At 53.9% G+C, this 24,169-nt stretch overlaps 1 protein-coding gene across 2 annotated transcripts; it reads left to right on the forward strand.

Annotated features, from left to right (window-relative positions):
- Positions 1-543: 543 nt before the first annotated feature.
- Positions 544-24,097, forward strand: SCAMP2 (secretory carrier membrane protein 2). Of its 2 annotated transcripts, XM_055320030.1 has the most exons (10): positions 544-719; positions 14,096-14,164; positions 14,588-14,686; positions 15,217-15,345; positions 16,441-16,558; positions 17,116-17,244; positions 17,895-18,054; positions 19,111-19,212; positions 22,249-22,369; positions 22,547-24,097. In XM_055320030.1, exons 1-10 carry the CDS (start codon positions 663-665, stop codon positions 22,679-22,681), a joined length of 1,119 nt encoding a protein of 372 aa, XP_055176005.1. In that variant the 5' UTR covers positions 544-662; the 3' UTR covers positions 22,682-24,097. The 2 variants fall into 2 exon arrangements, with proteins under 2 accessions (XP_055176005.1, XP_055176004.1); XM_055320029.1 differs by lacking the exon at positions 15,217-15,345.
- The last annotated feature ends 72 nt before the right edge of the window (positions 24,098-24,169 follow it).

Here is a 24,169-nt window from a genome sequence, read left to right on the forward strand (position 1 = left end):
CCCTACACCTGACCCGGCTCAGGGTCCTCATTACCCGAACGATGACACTGAGCCGCAGGGGACAGGACCCAGGAGAATCAGGGGTCGCCTGTGCGTGGACAGCGGCACGGTCGGTTCTCCCAAGAGCCCCTGGGCTCGGCCCTACCCCGGGCCCTGGCTTAGCTCAGGACGTCCTCTAGGGCAGGAGCTCCGTCCCGGGCGCGCCCAAACGAGCTCACACTCCGCCCTCCCGCCCCGACCGGCGCGGCTTCCCAGGCCTGCCTCCAGGGACCCCAGGGGCTTGACTTGCCGCCTCCACTTGGTTTACTTGGGAAATTCCCGGAGCAGAGTTGGGAGCCCTCGGGCCCAGAGGTTTTGGGAGAGTCTCCCCCGGGCCTCGGGGCCGCCGCCACCCCCAAACTCAGCGAGAGGAAAGCAGCTGGAAGTAGTACGCCCCGCTCCCGCGGCCCCGTGGTGGGCGGGGCGATGGGCAGGGGGCGGGGCGATGGGCGGGGCGGACCTCTGTGACGCCGCGGACCGCGCCCCCAGGGAGGGCGCCGCGCCTGCGCCAGAACGGCCGCCTCGCTCCCGGAAGTGGAGGGTCTGCACGGAGAGCGCCGCTGGGTCTGGGCGCCCGGAGGCAGAAGTACCGGCGGAGCTCGCTCCTCAGCCCCCCGACCGCCATGTCGTCCGTCGACACCAACCCCTTCGCAGACCCGGTGGACGTAAACCCCTTTCAGGTACAGCCCGCGACTCCGTTCTCCAAGGCCGCGGCGGCCCGGGCCTGTTCGCTGGAGCCGGGAGACGTGGCGTAGGAGAGACGGGCTGTCTGCCCAATGGGAGAATGGGCTCTGACGGCCGTCCAATCGTCGTGCTCGGGGGGCGGGGCTAGCAGCAGGTGGCACCGGGAGGGGGCGGGGCGCGGTGGCCTGGAAGAGCTGGGGGGGCCCTCTAGCTCGCCCGACGTCGCCCCGCGGGCTGGACCCTGCCAGGCAAGGGGATTGAAGCCGACGCGGCCGGGGAGAGAAGCGACTTCACCGGAGGGGGAGGCCCCTCCCCCCCCGCAGACTTGGGGGGACACCCTTTTCGAGTCCTGTTAGGACAGAGGGTGACAGCAGCACAGCGGGGTGGAAGCCTCTAGTGGGCAGGAGAAGGAGGGAGATCCCAAGGTCCGCTCTCCCTCCATCTGCCCAACGGCCAGACAGGCCTACAAGGCGTAGGAAACCCGCTGAGAATTGCTCGGGCGGGGAGGTAGCCAAGGCACGCTGATACATGGACTTGATAAGCACTCGGCACCTTGGCCACGGCTCTGGTTTGGACTGGGATTTAAGCCAGAGCAGAGAGAGCGCCCAGGTTAGGGAGGGAGGAAACGGGAGGGGGCGGGCTCTGAGGGTCCCGAAGCGCTGGCAGGGGCGCTGAGACCTGTCGACCTTTGCGCTGGCCTCGCGTCTGGAGCAAAGGATAACAGCCCAAGTCTTCCCACGTAAAGCCCAAACCTCTCTGCCTTTGAGCTGCCAAGGGTGTTGTTCTTCCACAACGAGGGGCTGGGACTCCTGCTCGCTCCCGACCTCCCGTGCCTTTCCTTTCGTGTCTGCTCAAAACCAGTTCTAGGGAAGCTTAATTGTGCTGACTGGTGACTTACCAGCTCCGACGATTCTGCTCCGTCAGGATGTCACAGGCACGTGAACTCATCCTGCTGGCACTTTATTTTGGTCGTTGGCCTCTGCGAAGTTTCCTGCAGGTGTGGGGGAAGTGCTGACAGGGGGTCCTTCCTGCGACTCACAGCATGAGTTTTCTCACCTTGAATTCCTTCAAGGGTCAGAGCAAAGGCAAAGGAGCCTAGAAGGATGATGGTACACTGTGGAGAGTGGACATTTTATGCTTCTTTCTTGGTCTCAAGGGAGCCCTCCAGGCAAATTTTGGTAGCTCGGTCTTTGTAACATCCTGAACAGTCCCCTGGCAGCTTACTGTTTCTTTTTTTTAACATTGATTGATTGATTGATTGATGATAGACAGAGAGAGAGAGAGAGAGAGAGACAGACACAGGCAGAGGGAGAAGCAGGCTCCATGCAGGGAGACCGACATAGGACTCGATCCCGGGACTCCAGGATCGCGCCCCGGGCCAAAGGCAGGCGCTAAACTGCTGAGCCACCCAGGGATCCCCTAGCTTACTGTTTCTTGATAGAACCCTTGCAGGGACCTTGTCTCTTATGAAACGCTGTCATCTCTATTAGCTGAGTACAGAAAAAAACATTTGCTTTTTTTTTTTTTTTCCCTGCCAGTGTCATCTGGTAAGAGTTTGGTTTATTATTTATTTATTTATTTATTTAGATTTTATTTATTTATTCATGGCAGAAACAGGGAGAGAGAGACAGAGACAGAGAGATAGAGAGAGAATGAGAGGCAGAGACACAGGCAGAGGGAGAAGCAGGCTCCATGCAGGGAGCCCGATGCAGGACTCCATCCCTGGTCTCCAGGATCAGGCCCTGGGCTGAAGGCGGCGCTAAACTGCTGAGCCACCCGGGCTGCCCAAGAGTTTGGTTTAATTACAAAACTGCCGTGTAACACTGGACTTTGAGTTTTATTAAGGATCTAGTAGTCTCTTGGAATGGGTTCTGTGTAATAATTTGCTTTTTTTCTTTTTATTCCCCCCTGTCAGAAACAGACATAAAATGTCTGCTGCTATCCAACAGAAGCAGTCAGCTGTCAAAAGATGCAGAGAGTTTGTCCCCCGTGCTAGCAGTGGATGAGATAATTGGCCTGTGTGCTGCCCTGTATTAATAGCAGCTTGAAAGTCTTAGTCTTAAACCACATCTCCAGCCCCAGGAATGATTGTGCAAACTGTGGTCGAAGTAACTTCTGCATTCAAGTGAGACAGTCTGTCCATCAGGCAGCCCCAGGATATGGCAGGACAGGAAGCAGCTGTGGGCCTGTAAAGAGCAACATCTGGTGGGGAATCCTGTGTAGGAAGACAAGAGCTGGCTGGCTGCGACTCTGCTCCTGCGCTGGGTTTTTCCTCTTGGCACACGGCCCCCCGGGGGGAGAAGGAGCTTTGGACGTGAGGCCCCCAAGCTCTTTCTCCTGGAGAGCTGCCCTCCCTGTCCTTGTGATGGAAGTGTCTGCTTCCTTGACTGCCAGGGCTGGGACATTGGGAGGGTACAGCCCTGGGGTGACTGGGTGTGAACCCAGCTTCATTTACCCAGGGTGTTTGCGCAGAGCTCAGGAGAGAACAAGGGGAGAGGAGGGCGATAGGCTCAGAAACCGTCACACCTAGCCAGCTTTCAGAGCAGAGTCACATTTTCTGCCCTTCCATGATGGGTCATGAAAGTATACTTGGTGTCCAGAGTCCCTGAGCTGGGAGCATCCTCAGAAATCTGTTGTAACCCCTCAATTCAGAGAGGAGGAAACCAGGAACCCAGGGATGATGGGACAGTCAGTAGCTAATTTGCAGCTGGCAGGAGCCCACATCTGGAGCTTTTAAAGTTCACATATTGGTCTTAAACTGGGTTGGGATTATTTAGGCCAGCTAAGGAAGGAATGTATCTTTGTCATCACTGTCCACATTCTTGAACTGAGAGTACTGGTAGTGGTGATTAGTGCTAGTTAAGTGAGTTTTAGTACTCACTGATTAGTGTTAGCTATGCAAGTCCCCCACCCCCACCCCCCAGTGTGTGGGACTTGAATAATACAGATGATACTGTGCTTTTTAAGACAAGTATGCTCTGCTTTTTAGGAACATATGTTCTGAGCAATACCAGTCCTGAAAGGTGCTCAGGGATATTTAGCCATCTAAGTTTGGGAATCACTCTGTATTCCATTTTTCTTGAAGATTCACAAGGGTTGTTAGTTTGCGAAAGGCTCTGAGCAATCCTCTGGTGAAGACATTTGCTCAACTTGATCTGACCCAGTACTTCTCAAAGGTATCCAACTATGGAATCCTTTTTCTGCTAACTCTTATAATAGACTATGCAACTTCCGGTGTGCCTTATTTATTTTTTTTTAAAGATTTTATTTATTTATTCATGAGACACACACAGAGAGAGAGGCAGAGACACAGGCAGAGGAAGAAGCAGGCTCCATGCAGGGAGTCCGATGTGGGACTTGATCCCAGGTCTCCAGGACCATGCCCTGGGCCAAAGGCGGCGCTAAACCACTGAGCCACCCAGGGGACCCCCCCCCCCCCCGCCTCCATGTGCCTTTAAATTGACTTCTTTACTCGTGTTTTTTATCCACCTCCTACTCCCACCTGCCTCCCCTGCCCTGTGCTGAGGGCGTGAGCTTTTTGACCTCTTCTTTGCATAGAGTTATAATTGGGATCCTTAGCAAACTTCTGCAAAGCAAGAGCTGTGAAAGCAGAGTTGTCACAAGAGCGCAGCAGAAGTTTCATCAAACTTCCAGGAGGAAAGCAGGAAACTGCAAGCCAAATGTTATCGATTTTACAACCTCCCCTGGCACTCCTAATCCCTCTGTTAATTATAGTGCATCTGCTCTATACTCTGTGTATGCGGGTCCTGCTTTGGACTGATCCCAACGCGTCTGCTCCCGAAAGCTCAGGAAGTCTTGTCAGGGTGGTGAAGAGGTAGAGGGCTGAAGGTGGGCATTGACATGCCAGTTTGAGTTTTCAGCAGTCCACTAACAAGCAGGTTAGCCAGGCCAGTGCCAGAGCTGCTTTCCTTCCAGGCATTTCTGCCACGTTGCCCCCAGGCAGATGGCATCGATCTCAAGGAAAGGGAGTGAAGTAGCTGGTGGTGCTCGAACAGAGAAAACCTTTCAGTGTCATGAGTTGCCAGATCACACAATATCACTTTCACACGTTGCCTCCTTGCAATTAAAAGATAATCTCAGTGCTATGGCTGCTTCCCAGTGATTTAAAATGCTTCTCTCCTGTGGGAGGTGAAAGTGGTGGCAAAAACGTGATTTGGGTGTGAACAAAAGTTCCCTTGCACGGACATGGAGGTTTTGCCGTTTCCCAGAGAGGGTGGGCTCCAGCCTGACTTTGGGAATTCTTAAAAGCACCAGATGGACTTGTTGGAAGTTGCCTGTGGAATTGGAGCATTGTCTCAAGCAAGTTGAAATTGGTAAAGTTCAGATAGTGTGAGTCCAGACAGCTGCCAGATTGAGGAGGCGGGGTGGTGCTGGTGGTGCTGGTGGTGCTGGGAGTCGTCTCCCTGCCTCTGTGGCTGGCACCTCGTCTCCCTGTCTCTGTGGCTGGCACCTGGAGCTTGGCTGGGTGGTAGAAAGCACCTAGCCAGAGATGCAGCTAGCTTGAACACATTTGTGTTTTCTTTTTTAAGACTATTTATTTATTCATGAGAGAGACAGAAAGACAGACAGAGACACAGGCAGAGGGAGAAGCAGGACTCGATCCCAGGACCCAGGGATCAGACCCTGAGCCAAAGGCAGATGGTCAACCACTGAGCCACCTGGGCGTCCCTACACCTCTGTTTTCTTTGCAGGTACTTGGAGTAGGTTAATCCTGTGTTTAGAGAAATGGTAATATTTAACCGGGATGAGCAAGGGGTTCTTGCCACTCTGTCAGAGAAGAGTGCTGTGCACGTTAGCAGGGTGTGTGACCTGTCCAGCAGCGCTCAAGCAGTGCCTGAGATGCTGACACATGTATGCACATCGCTGAGCTCCTGATGCTCCGAGGACCTGTGCCGGAGATGTACGTAAATGAGCACGCGGCCGGCCAGAGCTTCTGATGTGGCCGGAGAGCTGGGAAGTGCTAACTGTTCCCGGTGACACCGAGTATGATGACGTACTCAAAACTTGCCAGCAGCAGCTGTGAGGGATCCGAGGAGGGAGGGCAGAGTCGGGTGGTAGGAAGGCTTAGGCTGAGAGCAGGGAGCCTGGCAGATGGGAGGCGAAGGTATTTCATATTTCAGGTGACACAGCACCAGCAGCTATATGTGGCTCCTGTCTGCTGTCGCCAGGCAGCCCCGGGCACCTCCTGCCTCCCCCCGGCTGCAGGCCTGGATGCGCCCGCCACTTGCATCTCACTCACCACTTGGCTAGTGTCTGGTGCTTCTGTCCTCGGCCTCTCACCACCTTCCGCCTGTTTTCAGCCTGCGAGACCTGGAGCTCTGTCCTTGACTTTGTGCTCAGCGGATGCCTCTCTGAGGAAGTTCTTCTGTAGCCAGCCAGGGTGCAGGGGTGCAAGAGCACCAGGCTCTGGGGACCCGACCAGGCCTGGTTCGTCCCCTTGGCGCTGACCAAATCCAGAGGCAGAGAGATGAATGGTGGTGAAACAAGAGAGGGATTTATTGCAGTGAGGCCCACACCAGGAAGGCCGCGGACTCAAGGACTGTCTCCCAAGTGGAGAAAAGACTTTCAGGTTTATCTCGGGAAAGTATGGGACAAGGGTCAGTGCGTGCAGGTACTGCACTTTGGCCTCAGAATAGCATGCACATCCCCGCCGTCCCGGGTCTGGAGCTCTTAGGGCACGGCACCTACGGCTTAGCGGTAGAGCGTGCCACTCTTGGTCTTCCAGTTGTGAGTTCAAGCCCCACGTTGACTGTGGAAACTATTTTTAAAAACCCAGACCAGACGTAGGACTCTAGCCCTTACCTTCTCCCGAGCTTCAAACCAGTAGCTCCACGTCTCACCTGGATGTTGCCAACCGTTTGGAGCAGACATAGTCTATAGGTATCTCCCAACTGCCTCGGTATCTTCTCAGGGCGTCTCCCTGCTCCCACACCCTCTCCTGATAAACCTGTTCCCCTTCCCCCGCGACCGCTGATCTTGCTCAGCGGTGGCACCGGTCACCAGTCACCCAAGGTAGCCGCCCAGTTGCTCTAACTTCCCTTCCCACTCTCCTGCCCAGAGTGATCGAGCCCGTGGCATCTACCTGGGCAGGGTGTCTGGAGTCTGTCCCTGCTGCTCCCCTCCCAGCTGTCATGCTTCACTGTCACCCCTGTGGACTGCAGTCCCGGCCCATCCTCCCTCCCTGCTCGCCACGGCAGAGATGCCAGTGCCAGTCTCTAGCTGCCCTGCGCTGCCCTGGGCTGGGGTCCAGGCACCTGCAACCTGCCCGACCTCTGCTTCACGCTGGCTCCTTGGCACTCCTGTTCTCTACACTTCTCTTCACTCCACAGTCCTCAGAACTGTCTTCTGTATAGAGACCGCTTTTATTTTTTACTTATTTTTATTTATTTATAGTTATTTATTTTTAAAGGGTTTTTTTTTAAGATTTTATTTATTTACTCATGAGAGACACAGAGAGGGAGGCAGAGACACAGGCAGACGGAGAAGCAGGCTTCATGCAGGGAGCCTGATGCGGGACTCGATCCTGGGACTCCAGGATCACGCCCCGAGCCAAAGGCAGATGCCCAACCACTGAGCCACCCAGGCATCCCCTAAAGATTATTTTAGAGTGGGGGTAGGGGCAGACGCAGAGGAGAATCTCAAGCAGATCCTCCACTGAGCATAGAGCCCAACCCTGGTCTTGAGCTTACAAACCTGACATCCTGACCTGAGCTGAAACCAAAAGTCAGGTGCTTAACTGAGCCACCCGCTGCCTGCCCCTAGAAGCCACTTTATTTTATTTTATTTTTTTTTGGAGATTTTATTTATTAATTCATGAGAGACACACACACACACAGAGAGGCAGAGACACAGGCAGAGGGAGAAGCAGGCTCCATGCAGGGAGCCCAATGCGGGACTCCATCCCAGGACTCTGTGATCATGCCCTGGGCCAGAGGCAGACGCTTTAACCGCCGAGCCACCCAGGCATCCCTAGAAGCCACTTTTAAGTCACAGGCTTGAGCACTGGAAATCTGAGTCAGGTACAGGGCCCATAGAGCCCCCAGCCCCCTAGCGGAATGCAAACAGGCTCATTAAGTGACTCACCTCAGAATACCCGTGAGCCCCAGCTGACCAGTGGGCTGCTTATAACGGGGCACAGGTACCCAAACTAAATCCCATCCATTCCCATCCCATACCCCCTTACTTCCCCTTAACTACACCCCCCCACCCCCACCTCACGGCTGACAGTGTTTCCTTTGCTGTCCTGCCCACTGCTCCCTTGCAGCATTTTCAATAAACTTCTATGTCCTCTGTCCTACCGTGGGTGAATTCCAGCCTTCACCCAACTGGGTCACCCCACATCCTGTGCCCTGAACACGTAGAGATGCTGTACCTTTGCAGATGCTGCTCTCACCTCCCTCCTTAGTGCCTGTTAAACCTCTGTCATCGCTCAAGATCCGACTCCTGTGCCACCTCAGTGAGGCCTTCCCTGACTCCCAGTCTGCTCCCAGTCTGCTCAGTCCCTCCTTCCACGGTGAAGCTATTGCCTGGTCTTGTCCTCTTCCAACACTCCCACCCTGACTGCTTGTTCTCTGTATGTCCACTTCTTGAAGGCAGGAACCAAGGCTTTTTTTTTTTCCAATGTCCTAGCCCTGTTCTTGGTGTAGGATGGGTTGTGCAGGGAGTAAACCAAAGTGGAAGGAGGTGGCAAGTGGCTCAGTTTGACCAAGGAGTGAATGCTGCCAGGGGTGCTGACACTGGGTCCTGGAGGGCCTCTGGTGCCAGGCCACGTGGCTCAGCCTCACACTTTGAGCTGCTTTGTTCATCACTACTGTGGCAGGGAGAGAGGCTTGAGTGCACCTTGCTCATTTGGTGGGTTCTTGGGCTCTTTTTAGAAATGATTGGGTATGTGTGCTTTGAAGGTAAAAATAATGTCATCGCGTTATAGGAAGTTTATTTTATTTTACTTTTTTAAAGATTGTATTTATTCATGACAGACAGAGAGAGAGAGGTAGAGACACAGGCAGAGAGAAGCAGGCTCCACGCAAAGAGCCTAATGTGGGATTTGATCCCGCAACTCTGGGATTACACCCTGGGCTGAAGGCAGATGCTCAGCCACTGAGCCACCCAGGCGTCCCACATTATGGAAAGTTTAGAAGACAAAATAGATCATTTCTATTTCTATAGTCTTACCTTTGCAACCTTTGTTATTTTGGTGTGTTTTCTACCCAGTCTCTTTTCATATGAGTTCTTTTGACAGAATTGTTATTTGGGATTCATATAACAAGGCCTTTTCTATATTGCTGTCCTGTGTTCATCCCTGCAATTTTTAATGGCTGTTCAGGCCATTGAGGGGATGTGTTCTTAAACATTCTTGTGCGCGTTGTCATTGGATGTCCTTATTTTTTTTTTTTTTAAGATTTTATTTGTGGGGTGTCTGGGTGGCTCAGTCAGTTAAGCATCTGCCTTCGGCTCAGGTCATGACCCCAGGGCCCTGGTATGGAGCCCGGTGTCAGGGTCCCTGCTCGGTGGGGAGCCTACTTCTCCCTCTCCCTCTGCTCCTTCTCTCTCCTCTCCCTCCACCCCCATTCATACTTTTTCTCTCTCTCTCAAATAAATAAAATCTTTGAAAAAAAAATTTTATTTACTTTTTTGAGAGAGAATGAATGAGTGAGTGGAGGGTGAGGCAGAGGGAGAGAGAATCTCAAGCAGACTCCATGCTGAGTGCAGAGCCCAGTACAGGGCTCTATCTCACGACCCTGACATCATGACCTGAGCCAAAACCAAAATCAGATGCTCAACCAACTGAGCCACCACGGTGCCCCTGATTTTCTTTGCCCGTTGTAAATACTGGTGCAATAAATGTCTTTGCAGATACAGATTTTTACATATTTTCATCGTATTTCCTTAGGGTCGATTCTCAGGTAAGGAAGTACTGAGGTTAACTGTGGCTCTTTTCACTTGGGACCCAGCCAGCCCACCTGGGGATGATTGCCCTTTTTTGTCGTATGACACATACCCTTGTCTCCAAAGCAAATAGGACTTCACAGAGTTTCCAAAGTATTGGTAATTCCCTGCCTCCCAGAGAGAATGGCTGAGTTGTTTTTGTCAATGAGGTATTTATTTAATGTGTTTATTTGGAGCCTGAAATAAACCCCCTACTGGCAGCTTGGGTGGAGTGTCGGACGGAAAAGCAGGGAAAAGTTACAGCTCATGCACAGCCAGGCCTGTGACATGGAAAGTGATTGCCAAAATGGAAACACGCATGTTTTCCCCGCCCTTCCCAGTGGAGCTCCAGCCTGCCTGTCTGCCTCCTTTCCCTCTGTTCCCTGACACTCCAGCTACACGAGGGGTTCCCCTTCCCCAGGGGTGGTGGGCCTCTCGTCCCCTCTCCTGCCCTCCCTTCCCCGCCCTCCCCTTCTTCACGCTGCCCTGGGCTCTTGTGCTGTGTGCACATGTCTGCTAGAACCATCCATCATTGGCTCCAGGAGGGCAAGAGTTGCACCCCTATTTGTCTTGGTGCGTCCTCCCACTGTAACTCTTCCCTGAATGAAAAGAACCGAGTGCAGGAGAGTTTTCTTTGTTACCAGTTCAGTAACAGGCATTAGCCAGCCTGAGTCCTTTGTGTACCATGGGGGTTTTAGGTTACCTCTCTCTAGGTGAAACTTAGCTCTCGCGTCCCTTGAAATAACGACTTGACCCACTTATGAGTCAGCTGATGCTTGGTAAGTGGGAAAGAAGGTTGCTCCAGGAGACTTCTTATTTTCATATGATTCAGAGTAGAAGCCAAGGAAGGGTCTTCATTCAGACTGATCAGTGTGGCCCTTCGTGTGAGACTGTCCGCAATGTCTCCTACCATGAGTGTGTTCCCCAAGGACTTCCCTGAAGTCCAGGAATAAAAATGAACAGAAGCAGATGTCCTGGTCACTCACAGTGCCCTATCAGTGCTCCTTGGGAATGGGGTTCATTCATTCAACCACACATTGAGCACTTTGCCGACGGCAGCAGGCTTTGGGGGTGCGCTGCTGAACAAGGCGGACTATTCCAGGCCCCTTTTCTGAGGTGGGGTGCTTCTGGACCCTGAGGCTGCCACAGTGATGCAGGTGCTCCTCAGCTTTTGAGCAGTACTCCCAGAGAAAGTAGGGGAGAGCATGCAGCAGGTACTCTGCAACATCACGTGAACTTCTGCTCTGCGTCCGGCCCTTCACCAAGCACTAAGAGCCAGAAGTATGAAATAGACACAGAAGCTTCTGGCTGGAGTGCCTGGAGGGCTCAGTCAGTTAAGTGTCTGCCTTTGGCTCAGGCTGTGATCCTGGGATCAAGTCCTGTGTCTGGCTTTCTGCTCAGTGGGGAATGTGCTTCTCCCTCTCCCTTTGCCATTCCCCATGCTTGTGCTCTCTGTCAAATAAATAGACAAATCTTAAAAAAAAAAAAGAAGAAGAAGAAGAAGAAGAAGAAGAAGAAGAAGAAGAAGAAGGAGGAGGCAGTAGCAGCATTTGGCTGCAGAGGGTACCTGCTAGTGGAGACAGTATTTGTTTATGGTGAGTCTAGAGGGGTCCAGGGCCAAGAGTTAAAGATTCTAGAAAAAGGAGAAGGGAATCTCTACAGACAGAGTAGTCAGCTTGCCCAGCCCAGAATTCTCTTCTGGCTGACCTTAGTAAAGGAAATGACATCTCTTCATGGTCTGGAGGTTGCTTATTAAAACGTGTGTGCCTCGGGCAGACATGTGGACCAGCACCCGAAACTGCTACGAGAGCCACCCTCTCTGTCCTCTGTCCCGTGACACAGACTCAAGTAATCAGTTCCTTGGATGGTGGATCTGATTTCTTTTTTTTTTTTTTAATAAATTAATTTTTTGGGATCCCTGGGTGGCGCAGCGGTTTGGCGCCTGCCTTTGGCCCAGGGCGCAATCCTGGAGACCCGGGATCGAATCCCACGTCGGGCTCCCGGTGCATGGAGCCTGCTTCTCCCTCTGCCTGTGTCTCTGCCTCTCTCTCTCTCTCTCTCTCTCTCTCTGTGACTATCATAAATAAATAAAAAAATTAAAAAAAATAAATTAATTTTTTATTGGTGTTCAATTTACCAATATACAGAATAACACCCAGTGCTCATCCCGTCAAGTGTCCCCCTCAGTGCCTGTCACCCATTCACCCCCACCCCCCGCCCTCCTCCCCTTCCACCACCCCTAGTTCGTTTCCCAGAGTTAGGAGTCTTTATGTTCTGTCTCCCTTTCTGATATTTCCCACACATTTCTTCTCCCTTCCCTTATATTCCCTTTCACTATTATTTATATTCCCCAAATGAATGAGACCATACACTGTTTGTCCTTCTCCGATTGACTTACTTCACTCAGCATCATACCCTCCAGTTCCATCCACGTTGAAGCAAATGGTGGGTATTTGTTGTTTCTAATGGCTGAGTAATAGTCCATTGTATACATAAACCACATCTTTTTTATCCATTCATCTTTCGATGGACACCGAGGCTCCTTCCACAGTTTAGCTATTGTGGACATGGCTGCTATAAACATCAGGGTGCAGGTGTCCCGGCGTTTCATTGCATCTGAATCTCTGAGGTAAATCCCCAACAGTGCAATTGCTGGGTCGTAGGGCAGGTCTATTTTTAACTCTTTGAGGAACCTCCACACAGTTTTCCAGAGTGGCTGCACCAGTTCACATTCGGTGAATCTGATTTCAATGACTTCAGCTCACCCGGCCTGCTGGGGCTTGGTGCTTGCGGAGTCCGAAAGGGGATCGGAGCCTGAGCCCCAAATCTTTCTTGGAGGAAGCCAGCCCAGTGATTCTAGGAGAAATCTGCTAGTCACTCAGCCGCAAATAACCTCAAGGCCAGTTCCCCCAGCTCAGGTGGCCTTCTGAACCTCACCCTACCACTTTGTTCAAGTTATAGGGGCCACCCGGCAGGACCGGTGTCCAGCAGAAAGAACATTAGCCATGTTGCCTCCTTGCAGAGGACATTGGGTGGGGGTACAGAGGTGAGGTTCGTCCAGAGAGAAGTGAGTTGGGGTTGTGTGCCCCGCTCTGGGCCAGCCCCTGGGGCCAGTCAGCCAGTCTCACCGTTCAGGAATTGGAGGCCCAGGTGGGAAGACGAGAATTGGTACATGTGAAAAACCTCAGCAACGCCCACCGCCGACCCTTGCTTCTCTGAATGTACCGAATAGGGACCAGCCATGTTGAGACCTAAGATAAGCACAGCACCCTGGCGAGGGTCTGTTTCCCACAGCCAAGAATTGAGAGGACTGTCCTCCGAAAGTCTGTCTCGTGTGAATATTGTGTTTGAGAATCTGTTTGGTGGAGGCTTCCTGGTGGAAGTGAAGCTGGGCTAGCCGGTGGGAGCGTGTGAACCAGCCATGAGGGAGGGGGTTAGGTACGCAGGGGGGCCAGGGGAGGCCTTGGAATCAGGGCCTTGGCAAAGTCCAGCAGCCTTGAGCCCAGCCTTCACAGCTGTTTCTCCCGAGCCTAGGTCGTGCAGAGCTGGACCTGAGCCCTACACCTATTATGTACCGGAGGGGAGGGCAGGGGGGATGATCGGGTGATAGAGCGCTGGGGAGGGAGCAGGATGAGGCCCATGGCCCCAGGCCAGCGGGGAGGCTGCTGGGGTGCATGAGATGACAGGCAGTGCTACGCAGGCCAGCCCTAGGCCAGAGGGCTGGCCTTGGCAGAGGTCAGATGGGGAAGGGAAGATTGAAAACTCAGGAAAAGACTGTGTTCTAAGGACATTTTTGCATTTTTTGAAAAGAATCCAGGAAAAAAAAAAAAAAAACCAAACCCAAAAACATTCTCCCAGCTTTTCATCAGAGCCCTTTATGCCTCTATTCCTAGCGAGTGTGCCTGATTTAATAAAATCAGCACTGGCAGCCAGCAGCATGTTTGTGTTCCACGACCTTAAACTGTCCTTTAAAAAATCAGAGGAATAAGTACTTTTTGTAAGACAATAAATACAGTAACAGAAAGGTTATAAAGTAAAAAAATAAGTCTTACCCCTATTCCCCCTCTCGCCCCCCCAAAAAACCCCACCCCAATCCTGGAGGTCAATGCTGTAAACCGTTTTTCATCTGGAAAGGTTACCAACAAGGATATGGGTGGTATCTATTCTGAGGTCACGGAGTGCGAAGCTTGCTCTGGGTCTCTTCTGGGGAGTCATTGGGGCTGAACTCCTTTTCCAGAAAGGGAGAAGATCGCAGCAGCCCTGGTGTGGCAGGGGCTGGGCACAGGAGCCTTCCTGAGAGGGAGGGGATCCCTGGGAGTGCCTGCTGGCCCTCAGAGGGGCCAAGTGGAGGGGCCAAGCGATGGCGATGTACCTCCCCTTCATCGACAGTCTCTGCTCACGTCTCATGCTGTTTTCACCTTGGCAGGATCCCTCTGTGACCCAGCTGACCAATGCCCCGCAAGGCAGCCTGGCTGAGTTCAACCCCTTCTCAGAGGTTGGTGAGCATGCCCTCTTTCTGAGTCCCTGGGTCCTCCGGGTGGTGCCACGTTTCTGGGGCCAGGAGCCTTGGCAGAGACGGCGACAGCTCTGAGAAGCTTCAGTCCTCAAAGGGACAGTCCTAACATGAACTTGGGGTGGGGGAAGGATGAAGAAGTCAGCAGTCTGTGATCTGGGCCCCTCTCTGAAGAGGGCCAGACAGCGCTGGGGATCTGTGGCTCCAGCAGGGTTGCTGGGTGAAGCATCACATTGCCCAGCACCCGAGGCTTCGTGGCCAGGAAGCCAGAGAGGCAGCCTAGGTGTGCCCCAAAGGGAATGCCCCTCACAGGCAGGGGCACATCACTCACCCTGCCATGAGTTTGCCCTCGTGTGGCCGGCCAGTGGAGCCACTCACCTGCCTCCTTTGGGGTGTCGCACACAGACAAATGCAGCGACAACAGTTCCTGTCACGCAGCTCCCTGGGCCCTCGCAGCCAGCAGTTCTCCAGCCTTCCGTGGAACCAACCCAGCCCACCCCCCAGGTAACTGTTGACGAAGATCCCTCTTACCTCTCCTTTCCAGAAAGGGAAGCACCCAGACCGGTAGCTGAGCCCTGAGATTGGAGGGAGAGCATGGACAGAGGGCCTTAATTCCTGGCTCCCCCTCAAGGGCCCTCTTGGTGATCTCTCTGGAGCTGGTCACTTGCACACGGAGGCTCTGCTCAACCACCCTAGATCCTTAAACCCGCCCACCACTACCACCAAAACATAAGCTCTGCTTACCAGGCTGGAGTCCTTGGTGTCTTTAGAGCATTTGCCCCTGTTGAGCCATTCTAGATCCTTCTGGAGCTTTAGTTTGTCCTCTCCACTTGGGCCCCAGAATCTTTTTTTTATTTTTATTTTTTTACCTCTTTTATTCCTGTCTTCCCTCCTATTTTCCTTTATCCCTTCACCAAATACCGTGAACCCTGTCTGCCTTGTGCCTGACCCTCTACTCCATCACCTCACTGCCCTGCCCCTGTGGTGCACGCCGCCCCGGTGAGCATGACCCACAGTGGAGTTGTGTGTTGCAGCTCCTGCTTAGACAGGCCAGCAAGTTCCTGCCTACCAGATTCCTGACAGTGAGTGAGCTCTCAGAGAGGCAGATGCTACTAGGAGGAGATAGTATTCTCAGAGACAGCTACATGCGAAAGCTTCCGAAGGTAGGCAAAGCGTAGATGAACGTGAGTGAGGGCAAGGCCTGAGCCAGGCTTTGGACTTTCATGGGTCCCAAGCTGTTCCCGTTGTCTGACTGGACTTGGGAGGGACAGCTGAGACCCTCAGCATGGCCCAGCATGGTCCGTTCTGGGCCTGCTTTGGCCCCCAGTTCCTGGGATCATCTCCCAGAGGCAGCCTTAGCTCTTTGGAGAACTCGTTGGAGAGAGTGGGAGAGCTAGCGTCTGTATGTGTACGCACACACACACATATACATACGCATGTATGGGTATGCCTGGCTTCTCGTCCTGCAAGATGACCGGTTTCATGTCCGCTCCCTGAGGACTGTAGACTTCATGAGGACCCGAGCCTCAGGAGCTGTCGCACCTGGCAGGACTGGGGCCCTGGGCTGCATTGCTGGGGCTAGCTCGGCTCAGCCTCCCAGAGTTCCCCAGATGCCTCCTCACTCCGAGGCCTTGCTGTCCCGTGCAGGGGATGAAGCCTGCACTCTGCACGACCTCCAAGGTCCTCCAAGCCTGGCGGGCGGTCCTGGGATGTAACCTTCACAGATTGGTGGTGGGCGGCAGGGGTATCTCCCAGGGTCTGGGGGTGGGGAGGGGTGGTGCTTAGATCCCCGAGGCCTGCCCTCAGGTGCCTCCCCTCTGTGCTCACTGCTAGTGGGTTTGCACTGTGCCCCCTTCACACACACACCCTCCAGGCTCTTCAAATGGAGGTGTGGCTCTCTGGTTTCTGGTTACAGGTTAGTCTCTTGTGAGGCCATTTCCCCTTTGCTGTTACCCTAAAGGGTAATTGAAGTTTGCCTGGATTCCAGAACAGGGGATGGTTCTCTCTGCTCCAGCTCAGGGAGGAAGGAGAGAGGAGAGCCCTGGTTAAGGCTGGTGAATGCCTAAGGGAACGGAGGTGGTGTAGAAGCATAGGACGCAGGTCACCTTGGCGTCTCTGTGATGCTCTCTGGTTCCCAAGACGCCGTGGGGCTGAGATTGGCTCTCTGCATGGGGCAAGGCCCTTCTGACGTCCTGCTGAGGCTGACACCCCCCCTCTATCTCCCATGTCTGGCTGCCCGTGCCTTCTGTGCCCCCCAGGCCGTGGCCTCCGCAGCACAGGCGAGCCTGCTCCGGCAGCAGGAAGAGCTGGATAGGAAGGCAGCTGAGCTAGAGCGCAAGGAGCGGGAGCTGCAGAGCACGGTGGCCAGCTTACATGGTAAGGGAGGCGGCCAGCCTCTGGGCCAGCGTGCGGGGCGCAGGAGCCTGCCCTGAGCCTGCCTGTCCCGGGGCAGCCCTGGAGCGCTGCTGGGTCTTGGTCATCTCTGTGGTGCTGGGGCCGGTGCGGAGAGCAGGGAGGTGGAGGCCGGGAGGCCGGCCGGCAGTGTGGTCCACGGTGGAGGTTATTTCCGCAGGCATCCCCAGCTCTGAAAGTTCTTGCTAGAGTAGGGGCCCTGCTCCTGCATGTGCTTCCCTCTCATCTTCATGATGACCACCCCTGGTGCTTACGGGCTGGTAGCTCATAAAAGTAACCACTTAGGCCATTTTGCTCTGTTTCCCAGGGCATTTGGGATCCATTATCTTAGAGTGGGCTTGTGGGTTTCCGTGCCCCATCACACTTTGGCCCATCACCCACTCCCTACCCGTAGAGACTCCTGAGCCTCACTTGCCAGTGCCCTTCTGGGAGCCCTGGTTTGGCCCATAAAGTACCAGAGTGTGCCTCCAGCAAGCCACTGCAGAGGCCAAGGCCTTACCTCGTTGCCTCTTTGCACACAGTGAGAGAGAACAACTGGCCGCCTCTGCCCTTCTGGTGCCCTGTCAAGCCCTGCTTCTATCAGGATTTCTCCATCGAGATCCCTGCCGACTACCAGCGGATATGCAAGATGCTCTACTATCTCTGGATGTGTGAGTCCCGCCCGTGCCCTCTGAGCTCAAGCCCTGTCTGTGGTCTGACTGCTCCTCGCTACAGACCCCAGTGCCTCTCAGTGCTGGGCTGAAGGGGGCACCTTCCGCCCACAGGATTGGCCCTCCACAGGCTACTCCCTGCCCCGAAAGGGCCAGTTCCTGCCACAGATCGAGGAGGGCAGGCCTAGCAGGAGGCTTCAGAGTTCCCGTGGGGCTCGTTGCCCTGAAGGGTCCTCCTTGGGTGAAGGCCTCCCTCCCTTAGGCCCCTCAGCTCCTAGGAGCGCGGGTGAATAGAAGACTCCCTGTAGCTCCACCATGAGCCCTGCAGGGCCAGGGACAAGAATCACCGAGAGAAAGGCCTCTTCCCCGTGGATCAGCCCTTGAGTCTGCCTCCCCACCCCCACCTTCATGTACCCAGGCTGTCCCTTCACCTTTTACGAACTTGGTTCGGTCCCTGGTTCTGCTGCCCCAGGAGCTCACCCTGCCTCCATGTAGACCAGGGTCCTGTTGTGTTTCCACTGCAGCCCTCACTGTGTGGACCTCGCATCTCCTCCAGGGGTGGTTTGCCGGGCCTGGGAAACCTTCAGTCCCCTTGGCACAAGCCCATTTCTCTCTCCTCACCCTCATTTCCCTCTCCTCACCCTCGCCAGTGCATTCGGTGACTCTCTTTCTGAACCTGCTTGCCTGTCTGGCCTGGTTCTTAGTCGACAGCTCCAAGGGAGTGGACTTTGGCCTTTCGATCCTGTGGTTGATCATGTTCACCCCCTGTGCCTTCCTTTGCTGGTACCGACCCATCTATAAGGCCTTCAGGTGAGTGGGGCTGGGGCAAGGGGTGAGCGTGTGACTGGCATCCCAGGTAGCCAGCCAAGGGCCTTACGCCCAGGGCTCCCATCCCAATCTTAGAACAGAACAGGGTGGTAGGGAAATCCACTTTCCCATTCCCACCCACAGTAGAGCAGATGGAGGTCAGGAGCCATTTTCCTGAGTTGTGCCTGGGGTCTGCTCTGGACAGTGTCCTTGGACTAGCAGGGGAGACCTGGAGAGGGATTTGCAGCCTGCCTTGTGCCCCCGCCGCTCCCATACTGTCTGATGCATTAGGACTTTAGACGGATGGGCTTCTTCACCCCCCCTTCAGCTTTAGGGCATGCAGCTCCAAGGACGTCTGACTTTGATAAGCTCTCCATGGCTTATCACTGGGACCTTGTGTGCGCCCCTCCTCCACCTCCTCAGGAACTCGCTTGAGCTCACTGAGTGCCAAGTGATTGACCTAGAATGGACACTGGACTGTGGGTCTACCTCGCACACCCCTAGGGCTTGTGGAAGCGTGCCTCCAAGTTGAGTTGATGTTTTCGTTTAGGGCCTGGGAGCCTAGCAAGCCCCAGAGATGGGGCTGGGCAGTGGCTGAACCCTCCCATGCACTCGGCAGGCAGTGTTCCAGCCCTGAGGACCTGGACACAGTGGTTTGGTTGAGAATTCTGTGCCCCTCGAATAACTTTTCTGGCCAATGGTTTTATAATTAGGTATTTATACCTTTGGCATAGATTTCCTTTTATGAAATGCAAATCTGTACTCCAGGAAATGGACCCCTCTTAATATTGTCCTCTGGGAAGCAACTTTATTAGCTCTTTGGTTAAGGGGTCAAGCATGATCTCTTAAACTGAGTGACAAGAGCAAGAGTGACAAGCCCTTTTTGATTATGATTGTAGATGTCTATGTCCCCTGGACAGTGTGTCTGGTCCCCAGGAGCTGTTCTGTCTTCTGCACTCCCATCCTGCCTCCTGGCTCCCTGTGCCATGCGGAATCAGGAATGCTGAGGAGTAAGCCCCGAGCCCATTTGTGACTTCCAATTTCCCCCTCTCTCCACAGGTCCGACAACTCTTTCAGCTTCTTCGTGTTCTTCTTCATATTTTTTTGTCAAATAGTGATCTATATCATCCAGTTGGTTGGCATCCCTGGCCTGGGGGACAGGTGAGAGCGGGGGTACCACGAGGGAATGATGCTTTCCAGGCGGCCTGGCCTCTCTCGCCCTCTCTCCTGGCTCCCGTCCCAGAGGACCTTTCCCCCCTGGCCAGGAGGGGGCGGGCTGGCTGGCGTCCTCTCCTGGGCTCCTCTGACTCTTCATCGGTTGTCACTTGCTGCCTTGCCTGTTCACCACTCTCTGGGGTTTTGTGGGTGGACTTGCCCTGCACCCTTAGGCTAGCAGGGCTCTGTCCTGTAGTGGATTGCATCCTCCTCTGCTCCTGCCGCGCCCTCCTAGAGGCTGGTGCTACTTCTGCAGGCCCCAGGCGAGCCCTCAGGTTTGGGCAGCTGCCAACAGAGGCCCTGGCCTTTTGCGGACTCTGTGCCGTGACTTTGTCTAGAGACCCTGTAATGTCAGGAGCTGGAGCCCTAGCCTCTCCCAGGTTGCTTTGAGCATGGAGCTGGCTTGAGTTTCCTGGGTGCCGTAGTCCTCAGCTCTAAATTAGCCTCAAAAAGAAAAGCTGCTGGTTGATGTTTTCCTTTCTGCCCCAGTGCACAGGGAACATGACAGAAAGGTCGGGCTGCCGCTTGGCTGAGAGCCCAAGGCTGGAAGAGCTGCACTACGTTGGTCCCCACCCTCCAGTGGAGCTGGCCGACCCAGAGCGGAGGGAGGGGACTGACTGACCTTGTACTTGGAGCATGCACCCTGCCCTCCCGCTACCCCTCATCCGGCTCGCCCTGCTGTTTCTAAGCTGGCCCCTTTCTCTCTGAGAATGCCATTCCTCACTATCCTCAGTGAGATCCTGGAAGATAGGCTGTGGCCTAAGTGCTGTTTGTTCCTGACCCGCATTCAGCAGGCTTGAGTTCTGGTCCCAGCCCACCCCCTGCTCAGCCCTCACCCCTGCCCCGCCAGGCTTCCTCAGGAGCTCTGCAGCCCCCAGCTTCCCAGGGCCTTCCTCCCCTCCCCTCCCAACCCCCATGGCTGGCTGGCTGGCTGGAACCCCATCTTGCTGATTATAAAGTACACAGAAGATAACATTTATTTTATTGACCACTTCAACCATCTTAAAGTAAAAAATTAAGTGGTGTTTAGTAGATCCACAATGTTACACAGCCCTTTCCTCTATGTGGTTCCAGCACATTTGTGTCACCCCAAAGGAGACTGTACTACTCAGCAGTCCTCCCCTGAGCCCCGGGCAGTGACGAGACTGCTCTGTGGGCATTTCATGTAAATGGAACCATGCAATGTGTGGCTTGTTGCGCCCAGCCTCTCTCACTCATTGTGATGTTGTAACACAGATCAGTACTTCACTTCTCTTTTTCTGGAATAATCGTCCATCCGCTTATCCACTCATCCCTGGACAGAGCCTGGGGTTGTTTCCACCTTTTTGCTGTTGCAAATAGTGCTGGTGTGAACATTTTATAAAAGTCTTTGAATATCTGGTTTTGGTTCTTTTGGGTACGTATCTGGAGTAGAATTGCTGGGTCATGTGGTAAGACATGGGGCGGGGCAGCCACTGTTTCCTGAAGTGGCTGCACCATGTTTTCTTTAACATGTCCATTGGCCGCATGTGAGGGTTCTCGTCTTGCCACAACCTCACCAATGCTTTTTTTTTTTTTCTCACCAATGCTTAATTGTGTTTTGTTCTCAACCTGGAGGTAAATCTCACTGTGATGGGTTTTTTGTTTTGTTTTGTTTTGTTTTTTGTTTTTAAGTAGGCTCCACAGCCAGCATGGAGCCCAACATGGGGCCCAAACCCACAACCCAAGACCGACTGACTGAGCCACCTAGATGCCCCTCTCACTGTGGTTTTGATTGACATTTCCTGAATAATTAATGATGTTTGCCATCTTTTATGTACTTTTTGGGCATATGTAAGGAATATCTATTCAGGTCTTTCTCTAGTAATGGGGTTGCTTTTTTTGTTATTGAGTTCTATATATATTCTGGATACTAGCTTATCAGATTAACACATTCCCCCCTCCCCTTTTCATTCTTGTGATAGTGTCCTTTGATGCACAAAAGTTTTAAATTTTGATGAAGTCTATTATTTTGTTGCTTGCATTTTCACTGTCATATCTAAACCAGTGCCAAATCCAAAGTCATGGAGGGTAAACTGTTTTCTTCTAAGTGTTCTAGTTTTATTTTTATTATTTTTTAAGATTTTATTTATTCACGAGAGACACAGAGAGAGAGGCAGAGACACAGGCAGAGGGAGAAGCAGGCTCCATGCAGGAAGCCTGACATGGGACTCATCCCAGGACCCCGGGATCACGCCCTGGGCTAAAGGCGGCAGTAAACCGCTGATCCACACGAGCTGCCCAGTGTTCTGGTTTTAGCTCATATTAGGTGTCTCTGATCTATCTGGGGTTGATTTTTGTGTAGCTGAAGTCAAGGTCCAGCTTCATTGTTTTGCATGTGGATGTCCAGCACCATTTGTTGAAGAGTGTTCTTTCTCCATGTAGTGGTCTTGGCGCCCTCGTCAAGGATCAGTTGATGGTAGACCAATTGGCGTGTTTCTGGACTCGGTTCTTTTCCATTTATCTATATGTCCTTATGCCAGTAGTGCACTGTTTTGAGAATTGTGGCTTTGTAGTAAGTTTTTAAATCAGGAAGTGTGAAAATATCCCCTTTTATAGGTAAGGATCCTGGGGCTCAGGAAGGTGACATGACTGATGGGAGGCAGAGGGGCTGCCCTGGGCCCTCAGTGGGAGGAGCTGAGGTGATACAGGATGAGTGTAATGGGTTGGCCAGGCCAGTATTCCTTTTCCCCAGTGGGTGAGCCTTTGGAAGTCAGCAGCCCAGCTTTCCATCTGCCCTCGTAGCAGCAGGAAAAGCCCCCCGCCCCGCCCCCCATACTACTCCTGTCTGACGGCAGTGTGGGGCCTCTCAGCCTTCACAGGCCAAGGGCTTCTGGCCCATGGCTCTATGCTGCGGGGACGTGCCTGGATGGTGGCTGGTCAGCCTACAGTGGCCACTTAGAGAAGAGGACCTCTGGGGCCTACTCCCACTGTGTCCTCTCTGGCTTCCTCTTCCCTTTGCAGTGGTTGGATCGCAGCCCTGTCTACACTGAAGCAAGACCACTTGGCTGTGTCGATCATCATGATGGTGGTGGCTGGCTTCTTCACCCTGTGTGCTGTGCTCTCACTCTTCCTTCTGAAGCGGGTGAGTGGTGGGCACTGGGGCAGCTCTCTCCAGCCTCCGCCTCGGGGATGCCCATCACTGGAGGCAGTTGCTCCCCTCTACCCTAGTCCCAGAGGTCCAGTGACTGTCACCAAGGCTCTGGGTAGGAGATCAAGTGGGCGTCCAGGGTGTACTTCTCACCGTAGCCTCTTTCCGCAGGTGCACTCCCTGTACCGCCGGACGGGGGCCAGCTTCCAGCAGGCCCAGGAGGAGTTTTCCCAGGGCATCTTCAGCAACAGGACCTTCCGCAGCGCTGCCTCCTCTGCTGCCCGGGGAGCCTTCCAAGGGAACTAGTCCTCCTGACTCTCCTTCCTCTGCCCCAGCAGCCTTTTCTCTCGCCTGCCTTCTAGCTGCACTTGCCGTGGGTGCCTTAAACAATGGTTATGCTCAGCACAGACCCAGGGAGGGTCTTGCCGGGGTCCTTCCTCCTTCCTCAGCCACCAGCTCTCCCATTTTGCCCAAGGGAAGGGGAGGGAGGGACAGGGCTTTTTTTTTTACAGAAGAGAAAAGAAAAAAAAAAAGCTGTCTTCTCTGGTGGTGGTCTGGTAGGATTCGAAGCAGTGGGAATGAAGTTCACTCCCCCCCCCCATGCACACACATACACACACAGACACACACGTGCACATACATGTGCACACTTGGAATCACCAGCTGACCTGGACCTGTGCCAGCTGGAGTCTTATTTCTGCCGGGTTCCTGGGGCTCCACTCCTCCCCAGCACGCCTAGCCTGAAACTGGCTCCACAGACCCAGCCTGTGGCATCCACAATCCTGCCTCTACCTTCCTGCCCAGGCTGGGGTAGTCGCCCAAGGGCTCCCCTTTAGATGAGCTCCAGTCCAGGTGGATGGAAAGCTCTGTTCCCCAGATTACTCTGAGGTGGTCTCTGGGCCTCCAAAGCCTCGGGCATCACCTGTAGGCTCTTCCCTGCCTTATGTTTCTCACAGATTTAGAGCCGATCAGTGCCCCCTGCACCTGCCCCCGGTATGGGTGGCATGTGTGCCCCTTGGGGCCTCTCTGAGCCCTCCCCTCCATGGACGTACTGAATGTGCAGTGGGCTTGCCTGGGATTTGGGGATGGGAGGGATAGAGGACATTGACCCCAGGTGGTCCTGCCCAGCCTTTGGCAGTTGTCTGGCAGGGTGGAGTATGACTGTCCTGCTGTGGTTTGGCCCTGTTTATCCTGATTTCCTCTCCTCTTGAGGAACAGCATCCCTTTGCCAAGGCCTCAGCTTCTTCCCTGCTCTGCCTTCCACCCTCAGCAATAGGACTCTTCGGGAGGGCAGGAGAATCATTCCAGGACTGGACCCCTCTTGCTGGACCCACGAGCCACTTATCGGAGGGTCCGCCCACACCCCCAGCCGAACCTGTCTCCTGTTACTGGCCCTGGTAATTCCGTGGGCGTGTCTGTTGGATGGGCACCTGGAGCCCCCAGATAAGCCCTGCACCCTGTCCTCCGAAGGCTGCATACAGGGGTGGGTGTGTGGACTGAGGGCACTTTTCAAAAAGCTGGCCAACTGCCTGCCTGCCTCTGGCACCTGGGGCCCACTCCGACGCGGCGAGCGGACTGCCAGCCCACTCAGCCCCAGAGCCGCTGAAGGCCGTGGCAGTGATCAAGGTTTTGTAAACTTTCTGGTATTTTTTCCCCCTTGTACAAATGTATATGTTCTGTCTCGATTTTTGTGCTTTAAATAAAAACGACATTTTCAGACAACACGGGTCCCCCTGTCTGGTATACTTGGGGGGATGGGGAGGCCCACGGAGCCTGCACGAGAGGAGGCGGTCA

Source organism: Nyctereutes procyonoides, unplaced genomic scaffold (assembly GCF_905146905.1).
Source record: "Nyctereutes procyonoides isolate TBG_1078 unplaced genomic scaffold, NYPRO_anot_genome, whole genome shotgun sequence".
Classification (NCBI taxonomy): domain Eukaryota; kingdom Metazoa; phylum Chordata; class Mammalia; order Carnivora; family Canidae; genus Nyctereutes; species Nyctereutes procyonoides.

Bases quoted from the DNA above. Each gene is read 5' to 3' on its own strand.
- SCAMP2 (XM_055320030.1), top strand. From the start codon at position 663: ATGTCGTCCGTCGACACCAACCCCTTCGCAGACCCGGTGGACGTAAAC. The intron at 15,346-16,440 runs GTAGGCAAAGCG...TGTGCCCCCCAG, and splicing joins ACATGCGAAAGCTTCCGAAG to GCCGTGGCCTCCGCAGCACA. The intron at 16,559-17,115 runs GTAAGGGAGGCG...CTTTGCACACAG, and splicing joins CACGGTGGCCAGCTTACATG to TGAGAGAGAACAACTGGCCG.